At 49.5% G+C, this 23886-nt stretch overlaps 1 protein-coding gene and 1 pseudogene across 1 annotated transcript; both read left to right on the top strand.

Moving 5' to 3' along the window:
* Positions 1-4898: 4898 nt before the first annotated feature.
* Positions 4899-6209, top strand: LOC144148389 (uncharacterized). The gene has a single exon (XM_077679928.1). The coding sequence runs from the start codon at positions 4899-4901 to the stop codon at positions 6207-6209; it is 1311 nt and encodes a 436-aa protein (XP_077536054.1).
* Positions 6210-6213: 4 nt separating this feature from the next.
* LOC144148388 (uncharacterized) lies at positions 6214-9148 on the top strand (annotated as a pseudogene).
* The last annotated feature ends 14738 nt before the right edge of the window (positions 9149-23886 follow it).

Raw genomic sequence — 23886 nt, 5'->3', positions numbered from 1 at the left:
CAACTCCGAAACTTTACAACAAATTACAGACTTCGGTCTGAAAACAGGAATCTATCAAGTAGTATGATGGCGGATCGTTCACCCACTCTCTAGATGGCCCCCCAAAACACCCTTTATTGCTCCTGAACGGCTCCTTTTGGATACCCCGATGATAGTTCTACTAGAGTGTGCACTCTACAACTTAAACTGTGCATACCGTGCTAAGTGAACCCTCACATAGCATTGAAAAGAGTTTATAGAAACCATATCCCCTCCCCTCTTTTTCCCATATCCCACAACAGGTCCTATTGGCCTCTTCATAATAAAGTCATCCATTCTATTCAATCCAACACGCAATGTTTGACTGGACTGAATCAAAGAGTTACTCACACGGTGGAAGGAGTGTACAACACTGGATTTAACGGGTTCACGTTTTCTGGCCGTATTTCCTAGTGGCGTAGAAACGGTGCAATGGATGTCCAATTCGTAATCTCTTACAGTAACACTGTTAGCTCTGCCTGAGGAATATCTGGACACTTTGTTTGTAACACAAAAAGAATTCTAAACCGGGGACTCGACCACACATCTGGCTGCGAGCCTAGCAACACCTCTTTGTAACCAACACATGGCACAGCACATTTCCAAAGCAGAGAAAACGAAAAAAAAGCTCCAATCCACGCTGTGAAGGTGGTTGGAAAGCACAGTTTTAAACGACACGCATAACAACTGCCCATGCGACGTCACTTGAATTCATACACGTGACACTACAAAGAATGGAGCCACAGATTCTTCGCAGGGCGGCTTCCCAAACGCAGCAGTGGCGTCGGCTACGGCCGGTCAAGAGCGGCGGATGGCACCGCTGTAGCCCGGCCGTGAGTCAGGAGAAAGAAAGCGGAGAGGTGCGTTTTTCGAAGGGTCAGACAGCGGAACCTAGTCATCCATATGTGCTACCTCTGGGTACACCCCGCGTAACACAGCACAGGCACCGAAACAATTCGGCATGTGGGCTTAGTGATTCTAACTTATACCGATTTAAACTAGTTAGTTTAGTAAGTTTGAAAATCGGGAGAAAGCTGAGGAAACTTTTAAAATCGCTATTTATCACAACCAGTTGCAATATCACCTTTTGTAATACCTCTCAAAACAAAACCGAATTGGTATTCACCAATTTAGAAAACGGAGTCCCATGCGTACCAAGCAGTACGCTAAAGGAAGCGTTTCTCTCGCGGCCAGATGTCCGTATGGGGTTTGTACATTTTGCTTTCCCGCTCTGCACACTAATCCTTAACGTATGTTTGCCGTACACCCACTTCATTCCGTCGGGTTGAGGTTACCCTTGAGGTGCTGTCGAAAACGTTATTCAAGCAGAGCGAAGGAAGCGCGCGATGGACGCGACGCTGTGACAAAACCAGCCCGAAACAACAATGGCTAAAGAAGACTACAAAGCCGTACCACCGACGCACCCGCCGTCGAGCAGGCAGTTGCGCGCGGGAACGCTACGTAAATTCGCCGCGCCATCTACAGTGTGCTCCGTGAGTGAAACCCTCCACTCCCCCTACCCTCCCGTCCCACCGTCTTTACTTCCGCCGCGTTAGGAGTTTGTTGTCCCGCATGCAACAAAAGAACCGTTGGCTGGTAGAGCTACAAAGCTTTGCTGTAAAAGTAGCACAGTGCACTGAAATTCGAAGCATACTTAGTTAGGTACTACAGTGGCGCTATTAATCAGATGTTGGAAAGGCGTCTGAGACTGTCCAGAGCTTGTTGCGTGCTCTACACGGCATCCTTAATGGGTTGTTGTGAGTTCCTGCTGTGGCGGTCCACCGGCACGTAATGACGCATGGTTGCTCGGGACGCTCGTTGCTGCTGGTTGAAGCCTCGATGCTGCTCCAGAGTGGTGTATACAGTTTCTTGCAGTGTTTTGGAGGCTCTTCGTTCGCCTGTGTTGTTACGCGTTCCTTATATGGCGGAATAGGCTTCACGCTTCCCAGGATATCGGTGCGGGCAGACTCGGCACAGTTACCTTAGCTCCCTACTACTCGACCTGTGTAAGCAGCTAATTCCGGAGGAGTATTATGGCGTGAGTCTTAATCCGGGGCGATCGGGCTGAATTATCTGGGACGAAAACCTACCCGACTTCACCCACCTAGCTTCCTTCCTCTTACCCCCACCACTCCCGCTACTCTTCCCTTTAGTGATAAAACTGTGCCTCGTTCTCCATCCTTTTATTGCAGTCCTACCGACCAACCCCTCCATTTCCTTCCCTCACTTCGAGTTGAAGCGCAAATCGCCAACCTATATGATAACGCAGTGACGTTGCAGAGCGTGTTCTTACAGCTGCCCTAACCTCTGGTGTTAATCATATGATATCGCGGCTAATTGTACTCCTTCTGTGACCCCCATACTCAATCTAATTTATGGCTTTCCGCAACAAAGGTGAAACTAAGTTTTACACCATGAAATCACAAGATTTTTCTCGTCCGCAATAAAAGGGTACCGCAGATATGGCTATCTCACTGTGTTTCACTACGTTTATGAGTAGGCAACACATAGTTAAAGCTCCGAACCGGCCACAAAAATTCGAGTGGATGCACAGAGAACTTAACCGTATTAACTGTCCCGCTATGCCGTGGAGTTATGCTTGAATTCTGACACGTTTAGTCACAGAAGCCGTGCATAAGCATAAATTCGTGCCAAACGTGAGGTTCAGCACCCTTTTTTATAGAAAACAAAATTTATTTCAGCCGTTATGTTGGAATAAATAAAAGCGACTCCATACAGTATCGTGGCTGCCTCATTTTCATCAGTTATCAGGTGCGGACGACGTTTTGTGATACTAGACAAACATTGCATCCAAAAGATGTCAGTTGCACACTTTCTGGAAAAATCACTGCCAAGCCGTTGTGACGCACTTACAAAACTGCCACCAGGGGCAACATCAGCTGCTACCTATTCTGATTCAGTCAAGAGATCAGTGGTTAGAACATCGGACAAGGTTTTTGTCAATGCCATCGGCTTCCATTGTGTGCCCAGCTACGTCGACGAGCCTTTTGATAGCCTTTTTGGTTTTCATGTTGAGCCGTACTTACACCCCAAGGAAATGACGAGTGCGGGATTGAGCTCAATGCCGGGGTTAGAGTTACACTTTGCTGCTTGTGAAGGTGTCCGTGGATAAGTGCCTTTCGGAGGTGCAAACCGTGAGCCCTTCAACGGTGGTCTAAGATTCCTGGAAGCTGGAGGGCGTCGATTCCAGTTCGTAATTTCGAAAGCGTGTTGATGGCTTAACCCAGTGTGAATTGGATTCAGAGGTAATTTTCTTTGTGCTACGTAACGTGCTGAAGTTTTCTTCAACGGCATTACAGATGCGTCACCACTCAGCCGGACGCCCCTGGGAAGCTGGACCAACCCTAGATGTCCACGTCAGTACAAAAAAACTGCATATCTATTTTTCGCAACCACTTGCGGTTAATTCATATCTAGCATGTACAATTGAATGTAGCGCGCTCGACGGGTACGCTTAAAAATAAAAGGACACAGCCTGTAATGTCCACTTATGAGATTAGCAGCCGGGCGCCCGGGCTGCGCGTGAGAACCCGCAGCTCTGTCTAGCGACGTAGCACTGCCGACACTGCGCTGCAACTGCCGCTAATTCGTCGCGGCGCGCACGGGAGACGGATTGTCTGGCCCACCGCATTCCTCAAGGATAATCACCCATTGAGAAAGCAGACACCGTCGCCGGATTCCAGGAATGCCTGCCGGACCCGCGGAGGTGGTGGTATTACCGGCGTGTCTCTATTGTTGTCGCGCCCTGATCAGCATGACGCACGGACGCCGTCTTTCGCTTTCACCCCGCGGGGCCGCACGAAACTGCTCGTCTGTGGGCGTGCCGTTGACCCGAATGTGGCGGCGCCTCAATGAATATTCCGTGGCATGCTGAGTGACAGCTCTCTACGTGAATTCGGGCACTCCCATACACGTGTGCGAACGCTACAGCGGCGTTCCCGAGAGAGGGTGATCTCGAGGTTATATAAGGCCCAACTTGGCCGTTGGAAATGGTTCTTGTCTGAGCGCTGAGCTGGCAGTTCCCGGCGGGACAAGGAGTCTCGACCGTTAAAGCTAGGTTGGGATTTTCGAGCCCCCTAGTCGAGGTTAAGATCGCGTCGGAGGTTTAGGGTGCAGCGCCGTACCGGGCAACTAGACAGATCTTGCGGCGAGACAGGGTCTCGGCCGTTGTTTCTCGAGCGGTTTGTGTACGCTCCGAGAATAGGAGAGTTAGACGAAGTTGAGAAGCTCAAGTGATTTGTGCGCAATTGGAGCTAGCGTCTAGCTGAAGTTTGCAGTTTTTCCTTTATTACTCATGTACCCAGTTTTCCTACTGTAAATAGCCGTATATAAACTCCTCGTTTCATTTAATCAACTTCAACGCCTCGAGTTCGTCAATTCGACCGTCACCTCCAAGAACTTCAACACCATCACCCTGCCAGCCTCCTGCCAAATCAACCGGAGCCCGGGCGATTGCGTTCCTGATCGACACCGGACTTCGGGGAAACGATCTTTACTGGCGCAGCCGACAGGATTTGGCAGAAGAAACCACCAGGCCACAACCAGGGACAGCAAGCAGACGCAAGCCCGCCTTCATCGGCGGCAGCCGAGCTCCGCGCGAAGTGGAGCGGCAGAGCCAACCAGCGCACGGTGCCAACGACGCGGCAGCCGACCACCGGAGGTACAGGTGAGTGGGATTTCTTGCGCTTCGTTGTGGCGGTGTAGGCTGAGTCTGGGGTTGCATGGTAGTCACGCGGAGCATGCAGACGAACATGGCGGAAGGAGACGGAAATGGTCAGACAGACGAGGTGCCACCTCAAAGAGGCTCGGCAGCAGGAGGATCTCCCCAAGTGGAATCCGAGGCAGTAATTCTTAGACGAATGGAGTTGGAGTTTCAAGTGCGAAAGGAGAAAAGAGCGCCCGAGGTGGAGGAAAGGGCGCGAGAATCGGAAGAACGCATACTAAAACTGAAGCTCGAATCTGAAAAGCGGTTGCGAAAGTTGGAGCTGGAGACGAGGGCTGGCACGCAAACTCCTACGGGCTCGGACTCAGACGAGGGTAGGCGGCAGGGCTTAAACCCGGTCACTCAGTGCGCAAAGGTTCTGAAGGGGCTTAAGCTGCCGTGCGATGCGGACATTGCGTTGTGGGTCGACGAAGTTGAAAGGTTGTTTCTGACGTACGGTGTGCCGGAGTCGAGTCGCGTTCATTTAGTTGTACCGGCGTTGTCGGAAGGGGTGAGGTACATGTTAGGTGGACTCGGGGACAGTCAGTGCAATGACTACGAAGTGGTAAAAAAGGCCGTGCTGCAGGAGCTTAGGCTAAGCCCCGCAGAATACCTCGACCGGTTTGCAAAGGCAGCGAAACGTAACGACAAAACCTGGTCGCAATTTGCCTCCCGCGTTGGCACCCAGTTTGACTACTACCTGAAATCGAGGAAGGTCGAAACAAAAGAGGAGGTAGTGGCCCTCATGGTGGCCGATAGAATTAAGAACAGTTTGAGCGCTGAGGGACTGGAGTACGTTCGCCTGCGCGAAGCAGAGACGTGGCTGAAGCCGCCAGAGATAGCTAACGTGCTGCAAACCTTCGAGCAGGCCAAGGGAAGAGGCTCCGCTGTTGGGCGTAGAGATCAAGTACCTCCGCGCAATACCAATAGTGGCAAGCGAATGTGGACATGTAGCGTCTGTAAGGGAGAAGGTCAACATTTCCGGATGTGCCCGAAAATTGCTGAGAAGCCAGGAAACCCAGGGCGCAGCGCACACGTGCAGAGAGTGATAGTAGAGGACGCAAGTGCAGTGCAGGCTCAGGATGCCGGCCTGACGAGCGGGGGGCAGCGAATTCTCGTGGCCGAGGTAAATGCGCTCGGAAGCATTGATGAGCTGAGAAAGTCTAGACTACAGCACATGGAACTCGACTGTGCAGGCAAGACAGTTACCGCGACGGTCGACACAGGAAGCGAAGTTACGGTGGTACGAGAAAGTCTAGTCCCACAGGACGCTATGCAGCCATCGGGCACCATCAGGCTAGTTCCAGCATTTGGCGAGTCGGTTAGCGCGAGAGTGGTCAGCCTGCCTGTGAGTTTGAGGCAGGCCGTGTCGGTGGTCGGGAGCCCCAAGGTGCAGCTAATCTGTGCTGTCACCAACAATCTCGCCGAGGGACTAGACGGCTTTCGAGAGAGGATTGGGGGCTGCTGACGAAATGTCACCCCAACCGGGAGGCGAATAGCACGGCTGAAACTTTCGCCCCCTCAAGTGGGGACGGCGAGGTCGGCACCGGGGCGATCTCGGAACCGGCAGCTGCCGTGTGTGAGATTACGGGAGAGACAGCATCCGAAGCTCCGGCCGGGGAGATTGATGAGGCAGTCGAAGTTGAGGGCCCACGGGCAAGGCTACTGGCGTCTCAGCTGGCTGATGACAGCGTAAAGAAAGCTTGGGCCGACGCGAAAAGAGAGAAAGCCGGCATGTTTGTCTCTGACGGGTTGCTGTTTCATAGGGACACTATAGCCGGCGCGAAAGTAACGCAACTTGTGCTGCCCTCAGAGAGACGCGAGGAGGTACTTTTGCTGGCCCACGAGTCACTATGGGGAGGCCATTTAGGCCCCAAAAAGACGAAGGCTAGGATAGAATATAGCTTTTTCTGGCCCGGTCTAGAGGCAGACGTATCCCATCACTGCCAAACATGTCATGGCTGCCAAATCAGGGCAGATAGACGGCTCAGCGACCGGGTCCATATTTATCTCCTAACAAGTCCCGACCACCCATTCCAGGTAGTAAACGTGGAAATCATCGGTCCCCTGGACGTACCGTCGGGTCGGGGCCACAAGTATGCGCTTTGTCTGGTGGACCTCTGCACACGCTGGCCCGAAGTCGTGTGCCTGCGGTCACTTACGGCGAAAGCAACTTGCGAGGCTCTCCTGACAATATTCAGCAGGACTGGCTTCCCTTAGTTAATATGCTCTGAGCAGGGTACTAACTTCACGTCACAACTGACACAAAGCTTTGTGGAAAGGTTTGGCTGCGCGCCGGGCTTCTCGACACCGGAACACCCGGAGAGCAATGGCACGGTGGAGTGTTGGAATAGGGTACTTAAGAACATGCTGTTTTACGTCATCCAGAAGGATCCAAGGAACTGGGATAGGTTAGTGCCGTTCGTGTTGTGGGCCTACCGAGAGGTTCCGCACGACACAACCGGAGTCGCCCCGTTTCGCATGCTTTATGGCAGGAACCCCGCAGGACCGCTGGCGATTCTCCAGCACAGTTGGAAAGGGGAACTGCCCGTACAGGGCCCATGAAAAGAGGAGCCAGCGAAATACCTAAGGCAGCTGCGCGAGCAGCTAGAGGTAGCGGCGGAAGTGGCGGGGCTCACGGCGAGCGCGCGCCAGGGCAGCTACGCCCAGGCGTACAATAGCACCGCGCGTAACAAAACGTTCAGCGTCGGCGAACAAGTCCCGTTGTTCGACACGGAGGGTAAACGTAAGACGGCCCCGAGATGGTTGGGCCCATTCACGGTTGTTGCACAGGAGAGGCAGCATTCATACCGTCTCGACATGGGGGGAAAGAGAACTTCGGTGGTGCACGCGAACCGCCTGCGACCTTACTACTGTCGTGTCAGTCACGTGGGGGTAGTGTTCGATGAAGATAGCGAGTTTGGGGACGTAGAGTGTGCCCCACGCTTCATGCCGCCGCGTCGGAGTACCCTCCCCTTTCCGATCAAGAAGTTGTCACACTTAAGTGAGCGAGAGAGCTCTGAGATTGCAAGCGTATTTGCAAAACACGCCGACCTGTTCGATGGAACGCCAGGACTCGCCGCGGTGGGGCAACACCGAATCGAGCTGCAGGGAAGGTATGAGCCGAAGAAGGCTTTACCTTACCGCGTTCCGGAGCTGCTCAGGAAAGAAGTCAGCCACCAGGTAGACGAACTTTTGGAGTTGGGCCTCATCTACCCAGTTGAAAGTGAGCACGCCCACCCGGTCGTTTGCGTCGGAAAGAAAGACGGGTCATGGAGATTGTGCATCGACTACCGCAGGTTAAATGCGGTGACTCTCGCCGATGCATTCCCTATGTCTCCACTGCAGGAGCTGATCCTGAAAGTGGGTCACTCGAGGTTTATCACAGTTATAGACTTGCGGAGGGGCTACTGGCAGGTGCCGGTAGCGCCGGAGAGCCAGCACCTAACCGCCTTCGTCACGCACGACGGTCAGTACGCGTGGCGCGTCATGCCGTTTGGTCTCAGAAATGCGGCAGCGACATTTCAGAGGATGATGAACACGTTTCTCGCCAAACACCGGTCCTACGCCACGGCCTATCTGGATGACGTTGCCGTCTTCTCCTCTTCATGGGAGGAACACCTTAGGCACGTGGACACTATCCTCGGCTTGTTGACGGACGTGAGGTTAAAGGCTAGCGTTGAGAAGTGCCAGGTGGCTCAGGGCCACATTAAGTACCTCGGACACGTAGTGGGCAGCGGAACGCACGGTCCCGATCCGGAAAAGCTGGCCGCCATCAGAGACCTCGTACAACCAAAGACTAAGAAGGAGCTTCGAAGCCTCCTTGGCCTTTGCGGGTATTACCGAGAGTACGTCAACAACTACGCGGAGGTAGCTGAGCCGCTAACGTCCATGACAAAGCGGGGTGTACCGAACCCGATTAAATTGGAGTAGCGAGGCCGAGCGGGCGTTCGAGCAGCTAAAGGAGTCCCTTTGCTCAGCCGCGGCGCTAAACACCCCTGACCCGCACCAGCCTTATTGGCTGTTTACTGACGCGTCTGAGGTGGGAGCCGGGGCATGTCTGGTGCAGATGGGGAAAGAGGGCCGCGAAAAGCCAATAGCTTTTGCCAGCCATCGTTTCACTCCAACCCAAACCCGCTGGTCAACCATCGAGCGCGAGGCGTTTGCCATCATTTGGGCATTGAAAAGTTTGATTATTGGGTTTTTGGGGCAGAAGTCAATGTCGTGTCTGACCATAACCCTCTGTCTTACCTGACGACCTGTACGCCTCATGGGGCTAAATTGTCAAGGTGGGCATTAGCCTTGCAACGCTACAACGTTGCGGTTTCTCACAGGAAGGGAGCAAACAACCCGAACGCGGACGCACTGTCGCGCCTTCACAATGTTGCTTGGGGGGGCCACCATTGAATTGCCTCTCAGCCTTAACACCGCCACGACGGACGTGAACGTTCCCGTTCACCCGTCCTTTTTCGTTGGTGGTGTGTGGGGGTGTGTGTGTGCCGTGATTGTGCGTGACGAGATGCCTTGGGTGCTCGATCCGTGCACCGAATCGATCGATCCGCGCACTGAACTGAACTTTCTGTGCACCGCAAGTGAGCGAAAGCACAGCCGAACATTCTTGAAGGAAGGTTATCAGGCTACGTTGTCAAGGAGGACATTCGCGTGCGTGCGCAAAGTGACAATGCAAACTTTCTTAACGTTTTATTTTTGTTGACTGCAAAATTGCCCGTGTTCTTTGCCAGTCCTTATACCTTTTCTGCTTTTTGTCGAGTGCCGGAATGTTCGTGCGTATTTGCAGTTATAGCGCGCATCGGTGTTAAAGGTTGAGTTGCCTCGTTGTTCGTGCCGTTTACGCGCTCCGGAGACACGACCCCATTTCCTTTTACTCGCACTTAATGTTATTAGCATTTTTTTGTGTGTTTCCACGTTGCTAGAGTATTCCGTCCCTGTTGAAGGCTAGTGAATAGGTTGTGTTTGTAGTTTAGGTGAGAGCTAGGATCAGCTGAACTGCAGAAATAGAAGGGGGCTCACTTGTGGTTATACCTAGCTCCTTCCACGTGTTTTTTTTTTTTTTGTTTTTTTGTTTGTTCCGCTGTTATTGCGGAAGGAGAGACGAAAAGAGTGGCCCTTTTAAATTCTTTTCGGATTGACTGAACCAATAGGTCCAGTAACCCTCTAAAAGGGGGGAGTTGTAACGTCCACTTATGAGATTAGCAGCCGGGCACCCGTGCTGCGCGTGAGAACCCGCAGCTCTGTCTAGCGACGTAGCACTGCCGACACTGCGCTGCAACTGCCGCTAATTTGTCGCGGCGCGCACGGGAGACGGATTGTCTGGCCCACCGCATTCCTCAAGGATAATCACCCATTGAGAAAGCAGACACCGTCGCCGGATTCCAGGAATGCCTGCCGGACCCGCGGAGGTGGTGGGATTACCGACGTGTCTCTATTGTTGTCGCGCCCTGATCAGCATGACGCACGGACGCCGTCTTTCGCTTTCACCCCGCGGGGCCGCACGAAACTGCTCGTCTGTGGGCGTGCCGTTGACCCGAATGTGGCGGCGCCTCAATGAATATTCCGTGGCATGCTGAGTGACAGCTCTCTACGTGAATTCGGGCACTCCCATACACGTGTGCGAACGCTACAGCGGCGTTCCCGAGAGAGGGTGATCTCGAGGTTATATAAGGCCCAACTTGGCCGTTGGAAATGGTTCTTGTCTGAGCGCTAAGCTGGCAGTTCCCGGCGGGACAAGGAGTCTCGACCGTTAAAGCTAGGTTGGGATTTTCGAGCCCCCTAGTCGAGGTTAAGATCGCGTCGGAGGTTTAGGGTGCAGCGCCGTACCGGGCAACTAGACGGATCTTGCGGCAAGACAGGGTCTCGGCCGTTGTTTCTCGAGCGGTTTGTGTACGCTCCGAGAATAGGAGAGTTAGACGAAGTTGAGAAGCTCAAGTGATTTGTGCGCACTTGGAGCTAGCGTCTAGCTGAAGTTTGCAGTTTTTCCATTATTACTCATGTACCCAGTTTTCCTAGTGTAAATAGCCGTATATAAACTCCTCGTTTCATTTAAGCAACTTCAACGCCTTGAGTTCGTCAATTCGACCGTCACCTCCAAGAACTTCAACACCATCGCCCTGCCAGCCTCCTGCCAAATCAACCGAAGCCCGGGCGATTGGGTTCCTGATCGACACCGGACTTCGGGGAAACGATCTTTACTCAGCCATTGTTAAACAAAATGGGGAGATTAAGGCGCCGCCACAAATCAGTAAAGTAATATCTGCGAGACATAAAATTTCACACCGACGGGAATATCGACCAGCATCAATACAGAAACATCGGAAACACACAAAACAAGACAGAAACAAACAAATAAAGAGGCTGTCGTTACTGAAAAGGAATAATAGAAGAAAACACCGAAAGGCTTAGCACAAGGATGACAAAGTGGAATCAGAAGCAACTGGCTAACAACTGAAGTTCGTTCGGGCACACAGGACCCATATAATAACTACGCAGTGAACAGGCGGTAGATACTAAATGCACGTAAAAATACATTCCTGCCGACACGCATGCAGAGACGAGCGAACCCCTGAACCAACACGGGGAATTTTACGCAAAGTTAAACTTGTTTGCTCTGAGTGTCACGCGGTCCTACATCCGCGCGTAGTTCTAGCACTACCTTATTTAAATATCACGTATTGTCCCCTTTAGACTATCAGGAGTGTGGTGACATTAAATTATAATAAGCGTCTTTTTTTCACTACGGGATTTTTGGCAAAAGAGAAGACTCGAATTATTTTCGTTACCAATGTTTTCTGTTGCATTTTGACATCCAAGGTGTTGTGCGTGCAAAAAATCATGGCGTGTTAATTACAATTACGATTATTCAGCCGAGAATCGTTAAAGCGGTTCTAAAGCCGTTTTGAGCATGCTAAATGAACAAGCGCAATCGTTCCCACCCAGTCCCCCTAGCCTTCCCGGGGGTCCAAGAGATAACTCTAGGAAAGGCGAAATCTGTCCGAATATGCCTTACACAAATCATACTTGGAGCTAAGCGTTGAGGCAGATGCGCGTCGTCGTCTAGTCTACACACATGTTGCTCAATCTAGGAACCACGGGGACATGCTGTACTGTGGCTCGTATTTATCGTCGGCATTCCGTGACCTGGCGCCTTCCCTAGCCGTTGTGTCTGACTTGGTCCTGTTTCGTTTCGAAGAATCCTTCGAGGTCCTAGCCGCCTCCTCTGGATCGCCCTCCGTCATTACGGTGCGCTAGCAGGATGCGTCTGAGCTGGCAACCGCGCTGTCCATAGAAACGTGCTGTGGATCTGCGCTCCTCGAAAGCATCGTCTAAGAGGAAGCGCTGATGACAACAGGGTGAAAATGGTGAAGTCGTTACTCACGGCAGAAATAAACAAAACAGTAGAAAAAACTGATATCAGAAATGAAAAGACTGTCCTTTAAACGAAGTCATGCTCAATGTTCATGTCAAAACATAGCTTCTGCAGCATGCAGTTTTTGGGCTAGCAAGGGCAACCCGCCACACCAGCAGAAGGTTTCCCGGGCAACACAGATGACATGGATGCAAATTGAGCCCCAGATCATGCATCAGCGTACCGTGTCAGTCCGGTACTTGTATTTTGCACGTGAAATGTTGCATACGTTCAGAATGCGCTGTTTTTAGCATCCCTCTTCATTTTCACAGAGGGGTAAAAGACTCCATGTTACGCTTCCTTTCAAGTTTGGTGTCTAGGATGACGGGTAAAGGTTACAGTGACTGGGCAAATATAGCGAAACAATAATGAGTGTATTAGAATACTGAAGTCGAAGGAAGGGGTCGAGGCCTTAAGAATGTTTTTTAACCTTTAAATTACCTTTTTTGGTCTCCTGGGAATGTTTACAAGTATCCTGTCTACCTATCGTACCTCCGGCTTCTCGGGCGCACTCCGTGATATTGCGTGTAAGATTGTTGCTGGCTTCCTTTGTCGTAAAATATGCTTTCTGTGTTAGATCTGAATATGGGTTCCGCAGCGCGATTCTAAATTCTTGAAATTTCCGTCTTTCTGTTAGCTCATTGATCTCCTTTTTTTTTGCTAGCTTGTTACAGTTCCTCCTCTAATCCAGCCTAATTTGAGATCTTACCATACGGGGGTCACTACACCTTACCCTTCCGAACACTTCCATATCCTGCATGACACCAGTTATAGTCATCAATCAATCAATCAATCAATCAACCTTTATTATAGTGCCCAGGAACAGCCGAAGCCTTGGTGCTGGCGCACTGAGAAAAAAAAAGAAAAAATGCCGCATAATCAATCAATCAATCAATCAATCAATCAATCATGTTTATTTACGTGCCCAGGAACAGCCAGAGGCCTGAGTGCTGGCGCACGGGTAGTTACATGAAAACAAAATACAAGAAACATATAGCAAGAAACAAACAAGCAACAAGACACACACAAATTGAAGTAGTGAAAATGACAGAAATAAAGCACAGGCGGAGCCTGGGTGCCTATGAAGATGCCCATGAAGATGCCTATGTTGCTCTGCCTGTCGTAAAGGCCACACGACAGGCAGAACAACAAAGTTTGACAGTAATACAACAAAAACAACGGCAAGAGTGTAGAGACAAATGATAAGACGAACAAATAACAGTAAACAGTTTCAAAAATAGGCAACTATCAGTTGGATAGACACAACCGCAGAGAAAGCAAATTCCAGAAAAAAAAAGAACGACAGACATATCATAGGTGTTTAACATACTGTATTCAACAGCGCTGTACGGTAAATTGTAAAGGATTTCTGAAAGATGTCAAGGCGTTCAAAGAAGCGGTTGTAACAATTCTGTATTCTACGCACAGGAGAATGATTGGAGTTGCGCGCAGCGGTCAAGAACGGGCGATGCGACCTGGTGGGCCTTTGTGGTACACTAAACTCTAAACAGTTAAGCAGGTCTGCGCAGGAAAGGTCACCATGAACAATTTTGTAAAGAAATGTAAGGTCTGCACGCATCAGTGTTGCGGAGTTACCAGTCCGGAATTGCAATGAATCCGGAATCATTCCACATTTTCGCGACCCCGGAATGGAATGGGAATGGAATGGCGACAATACTTGACGGAATGGAATGGGAATGGAATTAAGCGCCTTTTGCCCGGAATGGAATGGGAATGGAATTACATGTATTTTCCCTAAATAAAGCGCACGTTTCCTTCTACGCGCTGTTTTTTGGCAAAATACGCAACAAAAATACGCAAAAGATCGCACACGCCCAAGTTCAAACATTAGTAAGCCGGAGCCTCGAATTTAACAATAACTCAGTACTGTTAAAATCGATTGGCTGATTACAAGCACGGTATATTTATAAGCAGCGATTCTACTACAATTACATACAGCGCTGCTACGAAGTTCGTCGCGATTCTCCGCCTAATAAACGCGGCTCTAAGCCGTTGGTATCCGTCGTGGGGAACTACCGCAATGACATCCCCCCCTATCTCTCCCACCAACTTCGCCTTGTGATTTTTTACCTTGGCGGCGCCTTCGCCCTGGCTGTGAGCTGTCTCCCCACGCTTCACTTTTGTTTTTTGCGTCCGGAACCGTCGGTGATCGCATCACACCTCGCCGTCATCGGGACGCTGGCGCGGTGCTTGTTTTCACTGCGAAATTTCGCATATCAGCTTACGCCCCATCTCCCTTCGCGCTCCCCCCCCCCCCCCCCCCCCCCCCAGGACGTTTTGCAACACTGGCCCTCCTGTCTAGACACTCGGACTCTTTTGCCCGAAGCAGCGTCTACGAAGGCCTAAATTATTGGTTCGAGAATCCACCGGAAAGAGGAGAGCCCATGTGATAGGAACTGCGGTCACGCCTGCGCCTACAAGCTGCACGCTGCAAGCTTTGTTCCTAAACTGTTCCGATCTTTCGGAACGCGAACGCTAGCCACTTTCACTTGCTTTCCCGACTCGCAAGGGCAGTTTCCGTTGTAAATGTGACGTCAGTTTACTTGGAACGCATATTTTCAACGGCATCTCTTGATTGATTGATTGTAGGGTTTAACGCGCCAATGGAACGCAGGAGATGAGGCGCGCCGTAGTGGATGGCTCCGGATTAATTTTGACCACCTGGGGATCTTTAACGTGCGCCGAAATCTCGTACACACGGGCATTTTTGCTTTTCGCCTCCAACAGAAAAGTGACCGCCGCGGCCGGGAATCGAACCTGCGGCCTCGTGCCCAGCAGCGCAACGCCTTAGCCACTGAGCCACCGCGGCGGGTCCACGACACCTCTTTTAGTGACAGACAGCGAAGCGAAACCCGCTCTCAAACACCTCTTTTAAGCAGCTCGTTTGTCAAGCGCAACACACAGGCAGAAGGCAACTGTATTAGATTACTTTTTTTTTTGTTTTTAGAACTGATCGTTGAAGCAGCCGTCATTTACACTTCGTGTTTTCAGAACTGCACGGCGAAGCGCCCATTTGGCTCACACCATTTTGTTACGTAATTTTGATGAATGAAACCAAAATAAACTTTTTTCAACCTTTCACGGCAGCTTGAGACCTTTATTGCAGCATATAAAATTCACGAGGGGACCTAATTGCGCTGCTGAGCACGAGGTCGCGGTTCGATTCCCGGCCGCGGCGGCCGCTTTCCTGATGGAGGCGAAAAGCAAAAACACCCGTCTGTACGACGTTTCGGCCTAAGGTGGTCAATATTAACCCGGAGCCCTCCACTACGGCGAGCCTCATTGCCTGCATTGCGTCGGCGCGTTAAACCCTACAATATATCAACGAGAACACCTACACACTTTTTTCTAGCGTAGGGATTTCCACAACACTAGACTGACCGGCTGCCGAACGTGTCCTTCTATTATTATCGTTGTCATTTTTCTTTACATCTTTTCTTTCAGTTGATCGCTCAGACCAGAGGACACTTCGGGGAACCTTCATTGCTACTCCACTGCATGCTACTCCTCAAATTAGTTGTACAGGCCTCAGTGCTGCGTCCAAGGCCGCAACGCATTCTCTAAGTCCTTCTTCAGTTAGCTAGAGCGAAAGGTGGCGTGGTGCTAAAGTGTGAACAATCTCAGAATTTCTAAAAGAAAAAAAACAAGACGCAGATTAGTATACGAACCAATGTACTATCCCAGTATAATCTAACGAGAGAAAAAAGAATTTTCCCTGCGCATTGGTTCTCATCGAGACACCCATACAAAGGTCGCGCATACTCTAAGCACAGCCTGAACTTTCGCTCGTGCGCAGTCGATGATACCTGACGCACGTAACAAAGCTTTTCGGCAAGGGCGACATTGCATACCTGCGCACACGCAAACATAGGAAGTTCTGAACCTATCCGTGCTTTCAAGGCGTGCTTGACATGCGTGAGTGCTGACGACCTATGCGGCCCGTGATCCGTATTTGGTGCAAAGGCAGGACAAGGTGCTCGAGCGGTAATTCTTCCTACTGATACCACCAGATCTGGAGGTTCTGTTCCTCGCTAACAAAATTATAGTTCTAACCATGCTCACGACCGCTCCATACCCGTGTTAACTGCTTTAAGGAATATAATGTCTTCTTCAACCGTACTTTTGTCAGCACAAAAATAGAACATGTCGTCACGTTAGCATTAACACATTCACACTTACACAATATTAAAGCATCACAACTCGTAAAGACGTGCTGACCATGCAAATACTATAATAACTACCTGGAGAACTGCCCTTGTGGGAATTAGTAGGGTGATTGCACTGAACGAGATATGCCACAAAGCCACTATCCCTCGACCTTGGTTACGTATTTTGTGTATTTTAGCAGTTTTTAAAGCGTGTAATAACATCAGCTTAATGGTGGGTTCGTTGGTAACTTGATAATCACCCGATAAAACGTTGAGGAATTAGAGGAATGGAATTGAACTCCCCGGCAATTCCTGGAGTGGGAATGGTCAACGTTCCGGCATTCCGAGGAATTGAAAGGAATAGAATTTCGGCCACTTGTAATTCCCCGGAATGGAATTGGAATGGAATGGGGACGCCCATTCCGCAACACTGGCACGCATACGTCTGCAGTTCAAGGAAGGGATGGAAGGGACTATGGGTAAGTCAGAATCAGGATGAAAACTGTGATTGTGATGACGGTGCTTAAATATGGATAAAAACTTCTTCTTCACACGTTCTATTAATTCACTACTAGATTTGGAGATGCCATTCCAGGCAACAGAAGCATATTCTAACTGTGGTATACATATTGCATTGTATAGCATTAGAAATGGATCTGGAGAAGAGAATTCCTTTGTAATCCGACACACATTTCCAAGACTTCGGAGTGCTCGCCGGGTGATGAGTCTAATATGAGGAGAAAAAGAGAGGGTACTGTAGAAAAGCACCCCTAAGTCCCTAATCTCCTCAACCCTATGCAGAGGAGCTCCCTCAATACTGTAGGAAAACAGCAGACGGTGGGTTTTCCGGCTGTAGGTGACAAACTTTGTTTTAGTGGGGTTTAAAATTAGGCAGTTTTTCCTGCACCAGACCGATAATTCCGACACATCCCTCTGCAAGGCACAGCAGTCCTGAACACCGCTAATGTGCCTAAATAGTTTGACATCATCAGCATAGAGAAGAAAAGAAGAGTTAGTTAACACTGTTGACACATCATTGATAAAGACAGAAAACAATAATGGACCCAGCACGGAACCCTGGGGTACACCACTTGTTGCAGGGTAAACACTAGACTTTTTGTAGTTAACATCTACACAAAAGGACCGGTCAAGGAGGTAGTTGGACAACAAGGCAACAAGGCTTGCGTCTACACCGGACTTAGCAAGCTTGTTAATTAATAACTGATGGTTCACCACATCAAACGCCTTACTGAGGTCAAAATAAATAACGTCCAACTGGCCGTTTTCACAAACTGCAGCCGAAGCCTGTGTCATAAAGCTTGCAAGATTTGTGACCGTCGATCGACCCGAGAAAAAGCCGTGCTGATTTGGTATCACAACGTTCTTGACGCAGGCAGCAAGAACTTTGTGCAGAGCTGACTCAAAGAGTTTTGAGGCGACACAAAGGAGTGAGATCGGGCGATAGTTAGAAACGGCTGACTTATCACCAGACTTAAATATCGGAAAAATTCGAGCGATCTTCCATGCACGAGGAAATTTACCTAAAAGTTAGCAGTTATTATAAATGGAAGTTAAGACAGGCACAAAAATGTTGCCGTAAGTCTTCATGAGGGCTGCTGGAATTCCATCTGCACCACAGGAAAATGATGGTTTCATCCGTTGAAGGCTATCATTGACAATTTTTTCATCGAACATAAGTGTGTTAAAATTAGAGTTATTAAACGATAGGCGTTCGTCGTTGCCATCTGGTAGTTGAAAGACAGAATGAAAGTACTGAGCAAAACTGGTGGCAACATCCTCAACCTCTTCACCATCGGAATTAAGCAGGCTAACGTGTTCTTTAGACGCCTTAGAACGGCCGCGTACATACCTCCAGAATTCAGCCGGTTTCTGAGACGCAGCAGCCTCTAACGATTCTATATAGAGCTGGTGGTCACGCCGGTAGAGGATTTTACAAAGTGAGCGATACCGACTAAACTCCGCTTTCCACTTGTCAAACCCAGAACGCTTGGCCTTTTTGTGGGCGCTGTCCTTAAGTTTAAGCGAACTTCGAAGTTCTTTAGAAAACCAGTGGGGAAATTTGGAAGGAACAGGCTTATAACAAGGGATGTACTTTTCCATGCCACTTCTGACGATTTCGGTAAAACGTCGAACCTGTTCGTCAACATCATTGACATCCAAAACACTAGACCATTCAGCAGATGAATAAAAGTGATACAGCCCAGCATAATCTCCACGCTGGAAAGCATATCGCGGGACTGCACAATTGTCAACACCGCCAGAGCGATGCTGGGTCGCGACCGAGACAGAGACAATAAGAGCGGGGTGAAACTTGTCGGGGTGCACAAGGGATATTTCGGAGGCACACACTTGTACGTTTTTTAAGTTTGAGAAGCACACATCTAGAACATTACCACAAGAGTTTTCTATGCGGCAAAACTGCTGCATGGAGGTGAACGATTGAAAATCTAATAGCATGCTGCATTTCTGCGCTGCATAATGGTTTTTGTGCTCAAAGGAAAGACTGTTCCAGCGAATACCTGGTGTGTTGAAGTCCCCAAGTATAATGAGCTTATGGTTGGAGTGTGCATTTGAGACATTTTCTATGGATGTGAGTGTTCGATTAAATTCAGAAGGTAATACATCCGGGGATATATAGAATGCACCGATGAGTAGCCTCTCGCCCCTCGTGAGGCCTACCTCAAGCCAGACTGACTCGTCTAGGGTCTCGAGGTCAGCACGCCGCATGCACTGCACTGAATGATCAACGGCAATGAGAACCCCGCCGCCTTTTTGTTTAGGTCCAGTTAATTTTCTGTCGCTTCTAAAGATTTGATAGTTAGAAGGGAAATAGTCGGAAGACGAGATATCATCGGAAAGCCAGGTTTCACTAATGACAATAGCAGAAAATTTAGAGCATACAATATTTCTAATAAATTCAGAGGACTTAGTTCGTAGACCTCGAGTGTTTTGATAGTATATGTCGAGACTCTCGTACTTACTGGTCATTTTCAGTTATTTCACAGCTGTGCAGCATACCAGGGTGGACCTTGCCTTGGAACGGCTTGAAAAGGCAGCCTTTTGGCCACATAGACGGGTCGCTCAGGCGCCTAAAACACTCCTCGTTAACAGTTACGCAAAAAGAAGAATATGAATTGTACTTGGTCCTAAGGCGTTTGCACGACAATGGCGTAACTTGCACAGTTGACAAGTGGGACAACAGTTGAGCAGATGTGGTGTTAGCTGACAGTTTTGAAACAAAGATGGCCTTGGAGCTCGGTGGTCGGTGTACCACAACCAACTGAGAAGCTTCCGACGCACCCACGCGGGGAGGGCTCCTTTTCTTCTGCAAGTTCGTCGGCGGGCCATTAAACGCAGTGTCGGACCTAGGAGGCGGGGGCAGAGGGTGGACCGAAGGGGAAACCAAAGTGCTCAAGGCCGTAGCAGGTTGACTGCTGGGGCGGTCAACGAACGGCGAAGCGGTGGTAGACAGGAAGGGGGCACCTTCACCAGCTGCCCCGGCGGCGGGTTCGGCGAACGACGACCTCGTAGGGATACCAGACTGCGGTGACGTCACCGGCGGCATGAAAGGATTAGCAGGCTTCGGGAAAGCAGGCGGAGAAGGCGGGGGACGCGCGAGCTCCCCTCGCAGGCAGCGAACCTCCTCGCGCAGGGAAGCGACGATTGCAGCCTGATGGGCAAGCCCAGCCACATTGTCCCGTCGCAGAAGCCGGTTCTCCTCGCGCAGCTCGGTGACAACATCCCCGAGAAAAGAGAGGCTGGCGCAGGCTTCAGACCGGAGATTCTTCAACGCAGCTACCTCTGCGCATAAGTCCGCCGAAGGGTTGAAGCTTGCTCCGACAGGGGACGCCACTCGTTTGGCCGGGATGTTCGCTGGCTCACCGTCTTCGCTGGCTTGGTCACCGGGTTCGCTAGGCCTAGCGGGTGACGCCGCAGCCACACACAGATTGCAGACGAACGGCTGCTCACCGGATATCAAACGCTGCAGTTCCTCGTCCGGAAGAACAATGCACTTTCCGTGCGCACGGCGTTTACACGCAGAACATCGAAAAAACACCTGCCTGCCGAAGAAAGCGAGGCAGCAGAGGAGGCACTTGTCCTTACTGGGCGCCATCATGCCATCATATACTAATAGTAATAGTAGCTGAGGAGTTCTATAGAGATCTGTAAGGTAGCAGTGACATACAGGATAATACCGCACGAGAAAGCAGTTCAGAAGAGATAGACATCGCTCCAGTAACGAAAGAAGAAATAAAGAAGGTATTGAACGAAATGAAAGCGGGCAAACCTGCTGACGGTCAGATAACAACAGACCTCTTAAAGTATAGCGGGTAAATTGAACTAGAAAAACTGGCAAAGCTGTATACCCTGTGCCTAATGACCGCGAGTGTACAGGAGTCTTGGAAGAACGCGAACATCATCCTAATCCATAAGAAAGGTGACATAAAGAACTTGAAAAGTTATGGGCCGATCAGCTTACTGTCAATCCTCTAGGAGTTACACGCCAAGGTAATCGCTAAGAAAATTTCTGCCACCTTAAATTTTAGTCAACCTAATGAACACGCACTGTTTCGAGAATGATATTCAACAATGGACCATATTCACACGATCAGCCAGGTGATCGAGAAATGCGCCGAGTATACTCAACCCGTATTTATATCCTTCATTGATTACGAGAAAGCATTTGACTCGGTCGAAACCTCACCAGTCATTCAGGCATTACGGAACCAGGTTGTAGACGAGCATTACGTAAAAATACTAGAGGATATCTACAATGGGTCAACAGCTACCATCGTCCTCTATAAGAAGACCAGTAAAATACCGATAAGGAAGGGCGTCAGACAAGTAGACACCACATCTCCAATGTTATTGACAGCATGTTTACAAGAGGTATTAAGAACATTACATTGAGAACAGGTGGGTGTAAGGGTTAATGGAGAATACCTCAGTAACATCAGATCTGCTGATGACGTTGCCTTGCTATTTAACTCGGGTGATGAATCGGAAAGCATGCCTACCGCACTGTACAAGCAGAGTAGTACCATCGGCCTGAAAATTAATATGCACAAAACTGAAGTAATACCCAACAACCTCGGGAGCGCACAGCGGCTTGATATAGATGGCGAGACAGTGGAAGTGTTAACAGAGTATATCTACTTAGGCCAAGTAGTGACCCCGGATCCCAACCATGTGGCCGGAATAATTGAGAAGGATAAGAATGGGTTGGAGTGAATTCGGTCGTCTTTCTCAGCTACTGAATGGAAGCCTACTATTGTCCCTGAAGAAGGAAGTGCATTACTGCTGCATATTACCCGTACTCACCTACGGGGCAGAAACTTGAAGGCTCTCTACAAGGGTTCAACTTAAATTGAGGACGACTCAGCGAGCAATGAAGTGAAAGATGATAGGTGTAATATTAATGAACAAGAAGACTGCGGAGTGAGTCAGGGAACAAACGCGTGTTATGGACAAATTAGGCGAAATTAAGAAGAAATGGGCGTGGGGAGGACATGTAATCCTAAGGCAAGATAACATGCGTAAAGGATAGCAGATTGGATCCCTAGAGGAGGCAAGCGTGGCAGGAGGTTGCAGAAAGTTAGATGGGCAGATAAAATTAAGACGTTTCCGGGTATACATTGGTCGCAGTTAGCACAGGACCGGGACAGTTGGAGATCCATGGGAGAAGCCTTTGCACGGCAGTGGGTGTAGATAGAATTATTAATATTATTATTATTATATTTATATGATGATGATGGTGATGACTCAACTCAATACGCAACTAGAGAAACGCCCAGAGTGTTGTTCCTAACAATTATTAAGCCTGTGGAAGAGAGCAAAAGAGGCTTCTCCGCCTAGCCCTGCCACCCTGTGCTGCAAGGGGCTCATGAGAATCGACCGGACACGCCACTGCAGTGGGAGCATCGCCCGTTGCGGTAGGGCTCGAAGACACGTGGCGCAACGATTTACTCACAATAAAAAGCACCATAAACAATCAGGAAGTTTAGTAACACAAGATTTTTACGTATGCTCATTCGAAGTGAGTCCGAACCGCGTGCTTAATAAGTCCAAGACGTTGCGCTACACGATCGTAAAACAATGCATGTACTAATTTTTCAGTGTGAGCGCAGTACGGACACAGTGCGGAACGTACAACACCGAATCTTGTCAGACGGCCACACATCGGGAGAATGTCCCAGGTACGCAACAATCTAAAATCCCGAAAATCATCTGGAAGTGCCGCCGGAGTAGTTTACACCTACGGACTCGCGAGACATTCTTACCCGTTGATTTTCTGAATCGGCACCCGCCAACAAGCCCCTGCAATTGCACCTCCATTTATGCTACTTTAACTGAGCGAAGCAAAGGAATTTTTATTTTTCTCTCGTATGAAAAGGAAGTACAAAACACTCGTGGTTACGCTTTCCCACGTTTACATACTTGGTTCATCCGTTACATTGCAGGACGACATCTCTCCTTGCTATCAATAAAGCAGATACGGAATGAGTGAAAAACTAACATTGCATGAACACAAATGCAAATGACGTACACTTCTTGGTACATAAATTGTGCACTGAGAGGACAGCCTGTGTCCTGGGAGGGGGGAACCACTCCCCCACCCCAAGCACCAGCTCCCTTTACACAAGATGTTTCATTTACTCGGGTCTTCCTTGATACATACACAACTTCAAGACATTCAAATGTAAAAACAAATACAAAAGAAACCGACCCTTGGTTTGTTGACTGTACCGTATACACTTATTTGGCCCACCTTCCCATTTGGGGCCACAAGACTTATTAGATACTCTGAACATGACTTCTGTTTACATAATGCAATTGGAACTGCCTTTGGCATTAGCAACATAATCACATAGTCACCACATGGCTTACACCTGTAAAAACGCGAGTAAGCGGCTTATATTTGCGAGCCCGCTCACTTTGTAGTAGAGTGAGGCGCCAAGTGCACAGGTGCGGGAGGAGAGTCTCCCCCGCCCGAGGCGCCTGCGCCTTTTAAAAGCCTCCCCTTATGTTCCCGTAAACTTGACCCGTACATTATTGGGGTGCAACAAGTGCACTCGCCTTTATGATCCTCCCGTTATTTCCCTGAAATGTAGCCCCTGTATTGGAGTGCGGCTCAGGCACACCCACTTTTATAAGCCTCCTTTTATGTTCCTGTGAAACGTAACCCGTGTATTGGAGTGCAGCTCAAGTGCACTCGCCCGTTTTGAACCTCAATGAAAGGACAAGACCATTTTCTCAAGAATTCTTCTTCCCCTAAAAAGAAGAGCTCTGCTTCCAGGTTTTCGGTTAGTTTTGTGTGCATGTGGATCAGTAAGTTCCACTGGTTACGTCGGGGGCGTGATTGCTTGACGGCAGTATACCTGTTTATCCACAGTACATAAAGACCAATCGTTATGATAAGCACAGCTAGAGGGTTTCTTGGGCATCGTCTGCCCTCCAGGAAGTCCCGAATGCGGAGTTGTCTATATGCCCTACTCACTATGAGCCAAAATGTTTTGGCGACTGTACATTGG

The sequence above is a fragment of the Haemaphysalis longicornis genome, unplaced genomic scaffold (genome assembly GCF_048455015.1).
Source record: "Haemaphysalis longicornis isolate Haplotype H1 unplaced genomic scaffold, Haemaphysalis longicornis Haplotype H1 scaffold_8, whole genome shotgun sequence".
NCBI classification, from domain to species: Eukaryota; Metazoa; Arthropoda; class Arachnida; order Ixodida; family Ixodidae; genus Haemaphysalis; species Haemaphysalis longicornis.
The sequence above is the reverse complement of the archived record's forward strand: the minus strand, read 5'-3'. Positions and strand labels throughout refer to the sequence as shown.

Coding starts and splice junctions, on each gene's coding strand:
- LOC144148389 (XM_077679928.1), top strand. CDS start 4,899: ATGGAGTTGGAGTTTCAAGTGCGAAAGGAGAAAAGAGCGCCCGAGGTG.